This window comes from Pithys albifrons, chromosome 24 (genome assembly GCF_047495875.1).
Source record: "Pithys albifrons albifrons isolate INPA30051 chromosome 24, PitAlb_v1, whole genome shotgun sequence".
Lineage (NCBI taxonomy): Eukaryota > Metazoa > Chordata > Aves > Passeriformes > Thamnophilidae > Pithys > Pithys albifrons.
In genome coordinates, this window is record NC_092481.1 from 2,278,418 (window position 1) to 2,289,110 (window position 10,693).

At 66.3% G+C, this 10,693-nt stretch overlaps 1 protein-coding gene across 1 annotated transcript in view; it reads left to right on the top strand.

The window, feature by feature from the left end:
* Positions 1 to 866: 866 nt before the first annotated feature.
* SDC3 (syndecan 3) overlaps positions 867 to 10,693 on the top strand; it is a 64,920-nt gene continuing 55,093 nt past the window's right edge. Inside the window, exon 1 of the mRNA XM_071576838.1 lies at positions 867 to 1,133. Within this exon, the coding sequence (XP_071432939.1) occupies positions 1,041 to 1,133 (93 nt within the window). The 5' untranslated portion in view covers positions 867 to 1,040. The remainder of the gene's footprint in view (positions 1,134 to 10,693) is intronic.

Genomic DNA, 10,693 nt, shown 5'->3' on the forward strand with positions numbered 1-10,693 from the left:
CACAATCTGTCCCAGCTCCCCCATATGCCCCCTATGCTCACCCCAACCTACCCCACCCCCCATTCTACCCCAGACCTGCCCACATGTGCCCCAGCCCCTCCTTCCCCATGTCCCCCAGGGTGCCCACAATCTGCCCCAGTCCCCCCCATGCCCGCCATGCTCTCCCAACCTACCCCCCCCCCTAATCTGCCCCAGTCCCCCCACATGTGCCCCAGAACTCCCCTCCCCATGTCCCCCAGGGTCTCCCAATCTGTCCCACCCCCCCTTATGCCCCCTATGCCCACCCCAACCTAGCTCAGCCCCCCCAATCTGCCCCAGCCCCCCCAGTCTGCCCCAGCTCCCCCAGTCTGCCCCAGCCCCCCCACCCCCACATGTGCCCCATGCCCCCACATGTGCTTCTCCTTCCCAATGCCCCCCAGGGTGCCCCCAATCTACCCCAGCCCCCCCATACTCCCTATGCCCACCCCAACCTACCCCACCCCCCCATTCTGCCCCAGACCTGCCCACATGTGCCCCAGCCCCTCCTTCCCCATGTCCCCCAGGGTGCCCCCAATCTGTCCCAGCTCCCCCATATGCCCCCCATGCTCTCCCAACCTACCCCAGCTCCCCCCTAATCTGCCCCAGCCCCCCCCAATCTGCCCCAGCCCCCCCCCCCATGTGCCCCATGCCCCCACATGTGCTTCTCCTTCCCAATGCCCCCCAGGGTGCCCCCAATCTGCCCCAGCCCCCCCATATGCCCCCCCAACCTACCCCCCCACCCCCCCGTACTCCCCCCACGCTCCTCCCCCGCCCCCCCCGCTGTCCCCCCGCGCTGTCCCCCGTGGCGGTGGCCGTGGCGGTGGAGGGGCGGTGACACCGGCGGGCGGTGCGGGGTGCGGGGGGAGCCCCCGGGCTCGGGAGGCGGTGGCGGTGGCGGTGTCGGACCCGCACCCACCGCCCGCACCGCCTCCCGCGGGCGGCGGCAACAAAGGCCCTTCCCCGCCCCCGCCGCCGCCTCCCGCCGCTCCCGCCGCCGCCGCCACCGTCCTTGCGGCAGGAAGATGCCCGGGGAGGTGTCGCCGCCGGCGCCCCGGGGGCTGCGGAGCCTCCCGGTGCTGCTGCTGTTGCTGCTGCTGAGCGCCCGCACCGCGCTGGTGAGTGCGGGGGCACCGGGCGGGGGGCACCGGGCGGGGGGCATCGGGAGAGGGTGAACCTGGATGGGGATCAGCACCGGGCAGGGGTGAGGGGGCACCGAGAGGGGGGCGAGGGAGAATGGAATTGGCACCCAGAGAGGGTCAGAGCGGGTCGGTACCGGCACCGGACTGGGGGCGGCACCAGGAGGGGGGCACCGAGCGGGGGGCACCGGGAGAGGGTGAACCTGGATGGGGATCAGCACCGGGCGGGGGGCGAGGGAGATTGGGATTGGCATCCAGAGAGGGTCCGAGCGGGTCGGCACCGGCACCGGGAAGGGATGGGCACCGGCACCGGGAAGGGATGGGCACCGGCACCGGCACCGGCACCGGGAGGGGAGTGAAGTGGGATTGGCAGCGGAGAGAGGTCAGAGGGGATTGATACCGGCACCGGCACCGGGCGGGGGGCGGCGAGGGTCGGCACTGGCACCGGGAGGGGATCAGAGGGGATCGGTACCGGCACCAGGAGGGGAGTGAAATGGGATTGACACCTGGAAAAGGTCAGAGTGGATCGGTACCAGCACCGGCACCGGCACCGGGAGGGGAGTGATGTGGGATTGGCATCAGCACCGGCACCGGGAAAGGGGTGCGGTGCGATCGGCGTGGGCACCGGCAGCGGGCGGAGGGTGAGATGGGATCGACACAGATCGCGACGGACACCCGGCCGGGGGTCAGCGGGAATGGGCACCGGGAGGGGAACCGGCGGGGAGCGGCACTGGCACCGTGCGGGGGGCGAGGGGACATCGGCACCGAGCGGAGGGACAGCGGGCAGGGGGTGGGACCGGCCCCGGCATCTTGCGGGGATCGGTACCGGCAGCGAAGGGGAGTGTGGGGTGGGACCGGCATCGTGCCCGGCTGGCACCGGGCAGGGGCACCGGGAAGCGGGGACAGACACCGTTACCGTGCGGGGATCGGGCACGGAGTGTGGGTATGGGGATCGCGGGGGCACCGGCGGCGTGCGGGGTCTGGCAGCGGCAGATGCGGGGGGTGGTGCCCACCCTGGGACCCGCACCCGCCGTGCTCGGGGATCCCGCAGCCCGCACCCGGCGGGATTCGTGGGCACCGGCACCGCCTGGGAGGGCCCGGGGCACCGCAACCTGCTGGGGGGGCACCCAGGACCCGAGGGGCTCCGCTGCCCGCCCCCTGCCCGCCGCCAGCCCCTCCCTGCCCGCACAGCCCCCCCATGGGTCCCACTCAGCATCCAGGGGGTACCCCCTCCCCTGCCACCCTCGGGGGGACTGGGCAGGGCAGGGTGGGGGGCCTGGGCAGGGGGTACGAGCGGCCGCCCTTTGAAGGTCGTAGAGAAACACGCCTTAAAATCGCGCCCTGCCCGGCGAGAGGGGAGAGGGAGGAACCCCCCGCCCGCTGCTCGGGGGCAGGAGGCTCTGGGGGGGTTTGCCCCCCACCTGCCCTGCCTCCCCCTGCCCTCTTCACCCCCAGCCCCGGGCGGGGTGGGGGCGGCACATCCAGCCCTGTCCGCGCAGGCAGCACCCGCTTTTCCCGGCGCCCGGAGAGGGTTCCGTGTGGCGGCAGGAAAGGGGCTGGCTGGGCTTCCTCGGGGCACTTCCAAACCTGCTCCTCCCCAGCGACACGCTCGGCTGGAACACCCTCCGGAGGAGCCACCCAGCCCTGCCTGCTCCCAGCCTGCGCCCAGCCCTGCCTGCACCCACCCTGCCTGCACCCTGCCCTGCCTGCTCCCTGCCTGCTCCCTGCCTGTACCCTGCCCTGCCTGCTCCCTGCCTGCACCCACCCTGCCTGCACCCTGCCCTGCCTGCTCCCTGCCTGCACCCACCCTGCCTGCACCCTGCCCTGCCTGCTCCCTGCCTGCACCCACCCTGCCTGCACCCTGCCCTGCCTGCTCCCTGCCCTGCCTGCACCCAGCCCTGCCTGCTCCCTGCCTGCACCCAGCCCTGCCTGCACCCAGCCCTGCCTGCACCCACCCTGCCTGCACCCTGCCCTGCCTGCTCCCTGCCTGCACCCACCCTGCCTGCACCCAGCCCTGCCTGCACCCACCCTGCCTGCGCCCAGCCCTGCCTGCACCCAGCCCTGCCTGCTCCCTGCCTGCACCCAGCCCTGCCTGCACCCAGCCCTGCCTGCACCCACCCTGCCTGCTCCCTGCCCTGCCTGCTCCCAGCCCTGCCTGCGCCCAGCCCTGCCTGCTCCCTACCCTGCCTGCACCCTGCCTGCACCCAGCCCTGCCTGCACCCTGCCCTGCCTGCACCCAGCCCTGCCTGCACCCTGCCTGCACCCAGCCCTGCCTGCTCCCTGCCTGCCCGCACCCTGCCTGCCTGCACTCAGCCCTGCCCGCACCCTGCCCTGCCTGCTCCCTGCCCTGCCTGCACCCTGCCCTGCCTGCACCCAGCCCTGCCCGCACCCTGCCCTGCCTGCTCCCTGCCCTGCCTGCTCCCTGCCCTGCCTGCACCCAGCCCTGCCTGCTCCCACCCTGCCTGCACCCAGCCCTGCCTGCACCCACCCTGCCTGCAACCAGCCCTGCCTGCACCCAGCCCTGCCTGCCTTGCCCTGCCCCTGTTGGAGCATTTAGAGGGTACTGGGGTTTGGGTGATGCTCCACAGGAAGGATCCTCCTGCAGCCAGGACATGCTTTTTCCACACATCCTGGGAGGAGCAGGAGAGCGTGGTGGGGAGGAAGGCTGCCTCCTCCTCCTCCTCCTCCTCCTCTTCCTCTTTTAGAAGGGGGAAGAAGTCCCAGGGCCTGGTGTTTCATTCAGTAACCCGGAACTCTCCCTTCTCCTCCTGGTTTGCTGCCCCCTGTTCTGTGTGAGGGGTGGGACTGGCAGGGCTGTTCCCCTCTGGAATGGAGACACAACTTTGTTGTTTCCGAGGAGGCTGCCCTGGAGGGCACAGGGCACTCTCAGTTGGTACCTCTGGCAAATCCACATGCCTGCTGGATCCAAGGGCATTTTTATAAGCCCAGTGTTGCCCTGGCTGTTGCTCTGGTGAGGCTCAGGCTCTGCTGGCAGCTGCCCTCCATCCCTGGGGAGAGGTGAGTGTGGCTGTGCCAGTGTCTCCAGCACCCTGGTGGGTGTGGGGTTGGCTGTGTGGGTCCTTGTTCCTCCCCACGGAGCTTTTGCCCTTCCCAGTTTGAGGAATTGCAGTTGCTGGTTACTGGATGTGGTGCAGGTGGTTGTTGGTGTTTGCTGAGGGCACTGAGGCAGGAGAGGTCGTGGGTCTGTTCGGTGCCAGGACGGGAGGTGATGGCACGTGGGATGGGCCTCTGTGCCCGAGGGATGCAGGAGGTTGTTGTCTCCCACCTGGATGGGGCCAAGGGCTCTCCTCTCTCTCTCTTCCCTGAAGCTTTAGATCATTCTCTGTTGTTGGACAAAGACTCAGCTTCTCCCTGGGCTCACCGGGGTGGGCAGGACTTGGCACAGCTCTGGCACATCCCAGCCACTGGCACGATGATGGGATGGGGGATGGATTGGGGAGCTCGGTGCAGGGACTGGGCAGCGCTGCCACAGCCCCCCTGCCTGTCCTGGGCCCTGCCAGGGAGCAGTTTAGTTGGTTTGCACTGTGGAGACTGTGAGTAACTCCAGCTCTGCTGGCACTGAGCCTGTGACAGCCCTGGGATGAGCTTGTCCCTGTCCCCATCCCAGAGGAGTGAGGAGGGATGAGCCTGTGACATCCTGGGATGAGCTTGTCCCTGTCCCCATCCCAGAGGAGTGAGGAGGGATGAGCCTGTGACAGCCCTGGGATGAGCTTGTCCCTGTCCCCATCCCAGAGGAGTGAGGAGGGATGAGCCTGTGACAGCCCTGGGATGAGCTTGTCCCTGTCCCCACCCCAGAGGAGGGATGAGGCTGTGACATCCTGGGATGAGCTTGTCCCTGTCCCCACCCCAGAGGAGGGATGAGCGTGTGACATCCTGGGATGAGCTTGTCCCTGTCCCCATCCCAGAGGAGGGATGAGGAGGGATGAGCCTGTGACAGCCCTGGGATGAGCTTGTCCCTGTCCCCACCCCAGAGGAGGGATGAGGCTGTGACATCCTGGGATGAGCTTGTCCCTGTCCCCACCCCAGAGGAGGGATGAGCGTGTGACATCCTGGGATGAGCTTGTCCCTGTCCCCATCCCAGAGGAGGGATGAGGAGGGATGAGCCTGTGACATCCTGGGATGAGCTTGTCCCTGTCCCCATCCCAGAGGAGGGATGAGGAGGGATGAGCCTGTGACACCCCTGGGATGAGCATGTCCCTGTCCCCACCTCGGGGCAGCACAGAGGGACAGTGGGACAGTGGGACAGAGGGACAGAGGGAGAGAGGGACAGTGGGACAGTGGGACAGAGGGACAGAGGGAGAGAGGGACAATGGGACAGAGGGACAGTGGGACAGTGGGACAGAGGGACAGAGGGACAGAGGGAGAGAGGGACAGTGGGACAGAGGGACAGTGGGACAGAGGGAGAGAGGGACAGTGGGACAGAGGGACAGTGGGACAGTGGGACAGTGGGACAGAGGGACAGTGGGACAGAGAGACAGAGGGACAGAGGGACAGAGGGAGAGAGGGACAGTGGGACAGTGGGACAGTGGGACAGAGGGACAGTGGGACAGTGGGACAGAGGGACAGAGGGACAGGGCTGCAGCCTTGGCACAGGGACCTGGTGTTGCTGGAGCGTTTCAAACTGTAACGAGTCTCCCGGGGCTCAGCACTTCCCTTTGATCTCCTGGTGTCTCTGATCCCTCCTGGCCCTGGGTTTGGGGAAGCTGGGATGGATCCCGCTGGGATTGGTCCCTGTAACCCTTGGTGTGCCTCTCCTGGTGGCACCCTGTGCTGGCAGAGGGTTTTCCCACCAGTGCCATGGACAGGTTAGGTCTGGGCTGTGGTTCCCCAAGGCTGTGAAGTCCATGAGCTCCCCCTGCCCATCCCTGGTCCTGCCCAACCCTCATCTCCTTCCTCATCCCTCTGGAGCTGGACAGAGACCACTCTGAGAGAGGACAAGGGACACCCAGGCAGGAGCTCCTGCACCAGCTGTACCCGTGATGGGCTGAGCTCAACCCCTCATTAGACACCCGAGAATCCAAGAGTGGGTTGTTTTCTGTGCTGCTGGAGGGCTGGGGCTCCCCACCCTGCCTGGGGGAATTGCTCCTTCCTCCTGCTCTTCCTCCTCCATGCAGAGCCTTGGTGGGCAGTGGGCACTGGCAGCTGAGTGGCATCTGGGACTGTTGGGGGCACAGAGGGGGCAGGACAGGCAGCTCTGCTCATGGTAATTAGCATCCTGATGACCTCTAATGAGTGAGAGGGGGCTGTGGGTGATGCCAGGGGTGTGCCCAGCCCTGTGTGCCACCCCCTGCCCGGGGTCCCTGAGCCCCTCAGTGCAGGGTCAGATGCTTTGCCATGGCCACGGCTGCTGTGCCAGCCCGAGCTTTGGGATCAACTCATCACCTTAATTACTGAGAGCATTGATTAGCTGTAACCTTTGCACAGGTCCTGGCCACTCACCCTGGGATGGCTCCAGGGCTGACCTTGGGCTGCTCCTCCTTGCAGGATGTGGGGGATGCTCTGGCTTTAGTCCCAGCGTGTGTTCCTGTGGGGCCCTCCTGGTGGGCACCACTCTGGAATGGCACCCCCTGCTCCTTCCAGTGCCTTCAAATCCACCCCTGGCTCAGTCTGGAGGGTTAATGAGGAGCACAGGATGCAGAGATGATCCTGGGCCCTGCAGAGGTTTGGGGGGAAACACCCCCTGCCCTGCAGAAAGTTTGGGGATATCCAACATCTCCCACAGCTCCTGCTGGTGCTGCCACGAGGGGCTGGGGGCTCACAGGACCCCCTTGTCCCCAGGATGGCCTGGGCTCAGCAGCTGCCCCTGTGTCCAGCCTGGCATCGGGGCCATGGGAGGGAGGAATTTTACCCTGCTGAGCTTTCTGGGACCTTTCCCTGCTGATGTTTCTGGGACCTTTCCCTGCTGAGCTTTCTGGGACCTTTCCCTGCTGATGTTTCTGGGATCTTTCCCTCCTGAGCTTTCTGGGACCTTTCCCTGCTGATGTTTCTGGGACCTTTCCCTGCTGAGATTTCTGAGATCTTTCCCTGCTGATGTTTCTGGGACCTTTCCCGGGTTTCTGGGGTCACTGTGAGCTGTGATGAGTTTGCAAGGACCCAGCCTGGCTCCCAGGGGTGGACTGGGGCTCCCAGGGGTGGATTGGAGCTCCCAGGGTTGGATTGGGGCTCCCAGGGGTGGATTGGGGCTCCCAGGGATGGATTGGGGCTCCCAGGGGTGGATTGGGGCTCCAAGGGGTGGATTGGGGCTCCCAGGGATGGACTGGGGCTCCCTGGTGGGAGCTGGGGCTCCCTCTTTGTAGGAACATCCCAGCTCTCCTTCCTCTCAACTCCTTTCTCTTTCTGGGAGAAACTCAGATTAAAAGAATTCTAAATAAATAAATCCAAGGGTCTCTTGGGAAGGGGTGCAGGGTCCCCTGGCACCTCCTGTCCCTGCCTGTGCATGGCATGGGAGAAGTGAAGTCCCTGAGTGTCCCCAAGACTCCTTTCCCCTTGGAAGGGCGACGGGGGACGCGGTGCCGCCCTGGGAGACGGGAGCCAGGGCTGGGGAATGCCCAGCCTGGAACGTGAGCTGGGTACCAAACCCTGCAGGGCTGGGGGGCACCGAGCCCAGCAGGGCCCTCGAAAGGCTCCAGAACAGTTCCAGGTCTGGGCATTAATCTGTGCCCGTGTCCTCGTGCCACGGAGCTTTCCCTGGGCTCAGAGCTGGGTCCGGTCCTGTCCTTGCTCCCTGGGTGTGTTTGTGCTGCTGTTCTGCCCCTGGATGCACAAATCCCACACTTGGCACCTCTGCAGGCCCGGGGGGGCAGCGACTGCAGGGCAGAAACCCCCTTCAACAGGTGGTTTGGCACCTCCTGGCATCAGTGGGCAATGTGGTCCTTGGCACCCCCCAGCACCCCATGGCATCCCCCAGCACCCCATGGTGTCCCCCTGCACCCCATGGCATCCCCCAGCATCCCATGGCACCCCATGGCATCCCCCAGCACCCCATGGCATCCTCCAACACCCCATGGCATCCCCCCGCATCCCATGGTGTCCCACTGCACCCCATGGCATTCCCCAGCACCCCATGGCATCTCCCAGCACCCCATGGCATGCCCCAACATCCCCTGGCATCCCCCAACATCCCATGGCATCCCCCAGCACCCCATGGCATGCCCCAGCACCCCATGGCATCCCCCAGCACCCCCTGGCACCCCCTGGCACCCCATGGCATCCCCCCACATCCCATGGCATCCCCTGGCACCCCCTGGCATCCCCCAGCACCCCATGGCATGCCCGGCACCCCATGGCATCCCCCAGCACCCCATGGCATCCCCTGGCATCCCATGGCACCCCCTGGTACCCCATGGCATCCTCCTGCATCCCATGGCATGCCCCAGCACCCCATGGCATCCCCGGCACCCCCTGGCATCCCCCAGCACCCCATGGCACCCCCTGGCATCCCCTGGCACCCCATGGCACCCCCTTTCCCCTCCCCACCGTGTTTAACCCCCGCAGCTTTGGCTCAGCATCCCGAGGAGCTGCTGGAGGAGGGTTTCTCCTCCCAAACAGGGGATGCCACTGAGCCCCTCCCTGGCAGGAAGGGGATGTGCCCCTTTTCCTCCGTTTCCCGCTGTTTCCCCCCCATCGGTGCCACCCCTGCCGTGCCCGGTGTGCCCCTGGGTTCGGTGCCCCCCCTGCCGTGCCCGGTGTGCCCCTGGGTTCGGTGCCCCCCCTGCCGTGCTCGGTGTGCCCCTGGGTTCGGTGCCCCCCCTGCCCTGCCCGGTGTGCCCCTGGGTTCGGTGCCCCCCCTGCCCTGCCCGGTGTGCCCCTGGGTTCGGTGCCACCCCTGCCCTGCCCGGTGTGCCCCTGGGTTCGGTGCCCCCCCTGCCCTGCCCGGTGTGCCCCTGGGTTCTGTGCCCCCCCTGCCGTGCCCGGTGTGCCCCTGGGTTCGGTGCCCCCCCTGCCCTGCCCGGTGTGCCCCTGGGTTCGGTGCCACCCCTGCCGTGCCCGGTGTGCCCCTGGGTTCGGTGCCCCCCCTGCCGTGCCCGGTGTGCCCCTGGGTTCGGTGCCCCCCCTGCCCTGCCCGGTGTGCCCCTGGGTTCGGTGCCCCCACACACGTGTGCGGAGGGAGGAGGAGCTGCGGCTCTCGCAGCTTTTCCAGCCTCGCTTTGTGCCTTTCCCTGTTCCCTCTCTCCTTTCCCGAGGGAGTGGGAATGTTTGCCGGGCAGTGCCCTCGTTCCTGCCCGCCCTCCCCCGGCCGTGCCCGTGCCCGGCCCCGGGGGTTGGAGGTGGGGGAGGCCCCGAGGGGGTGGAACAGAGACCTTTTTGTGGCCACACATCCATCTTAACCACTTAATTAATTTGACATTTAAGCTTGGATTTCTCGTGCAAAGCTCCCGACCTTCATGGGCAGAGCCCCTCCCGTGTGCCCAACCCACGGGGCAGGGTGGGGACTGCTGGAATCGGGGCAGGGGGTGGCAGAGGTGGCACCAAACTGAGTGTGGGGGCAACATCTGCCCCCTGACTCGTGTGGTTTGGGGTCTTGTGTGGTCGGGCAGGAAGGGGGCTGGCCCTGGCATCGTGCTGGTGGCACAGAGATGCCCCTTTGGGCTCTTGGGGAGGTGAAAGCGTTTCTAGAGATGGTTCTTTCAAGGCTTTTCGTTAAAAAAAAATTAATTCTGGTGCTGGTTAAGCCAAGTTTTAACCCAGTGCCTGCTCTGCATGGAGGGCACAGCACCAGTTTGGGTGGCACCAACGATGGGCATCCTCCATCCTCGCAGCCCCTTTTCCACCTCAGCATCCCAGAAGAGGCAATTCCAGCTCTCTCCAGGCTGGATTGGGATGAACTGGATCCACCAGGAGTGGGACGTTCCCTCTGCCACGTGTGTGTTTACATCCCTGAGGCCACGATGCTTCGGCATCTCCCTCCCTCAGAACAGCTTTGGCCACGGCTCCAACTATTTATTTTGAGATAAAAACAACAGCAGCAACCTCAGGGCTGCTGCCTCTGCCCTGGCTGGAGGCAAAACAAGGATTATTTCAGCAAGAAAGGGAGGGAAACTTCAGTGTGGGGGAGCCTGGACATGGACAGCCCCAAAAGTGGGATCTGGGGTAGGGAGGAGGAGGAGGAGGAGGCAGGAGCTGGGCAGGAGGAGGAGGAGGAGGAAGCAGGAGCTGGGGAGGAGGAGGAGGAGGAGGAGGAAGCAGGAGCTGGGCAGGAGGAGGAGGAAGCAGGAGCTGGGCAGGAGGAGGAGGAGGAGGAAGCAGGAGCTGGGCAGGAGGAGGAGGCAGGAGCTGGGCAGGAGGAGGAGGAAGCAGGAGCTGGGCAGGAGGAGGAAGGAGGAGGAAGCAGGAGCTGGGGAGCAGGAGGAGGAGGAGGAGGAGGAAGCAGGAGCTGGGCAGGAGGAGGAGGAAGCAGGAGCTGGGCAGGAGGAGGAGGAGGCAGGAGCTGGGCAGGAGGAGGAGGAAGCAGGAGCTGGGCAGGAGGAGGAGGCAGGAGCTGGGCAGGAGGAGGAGGAAGCAGGAGCTGGGCAGGAGGA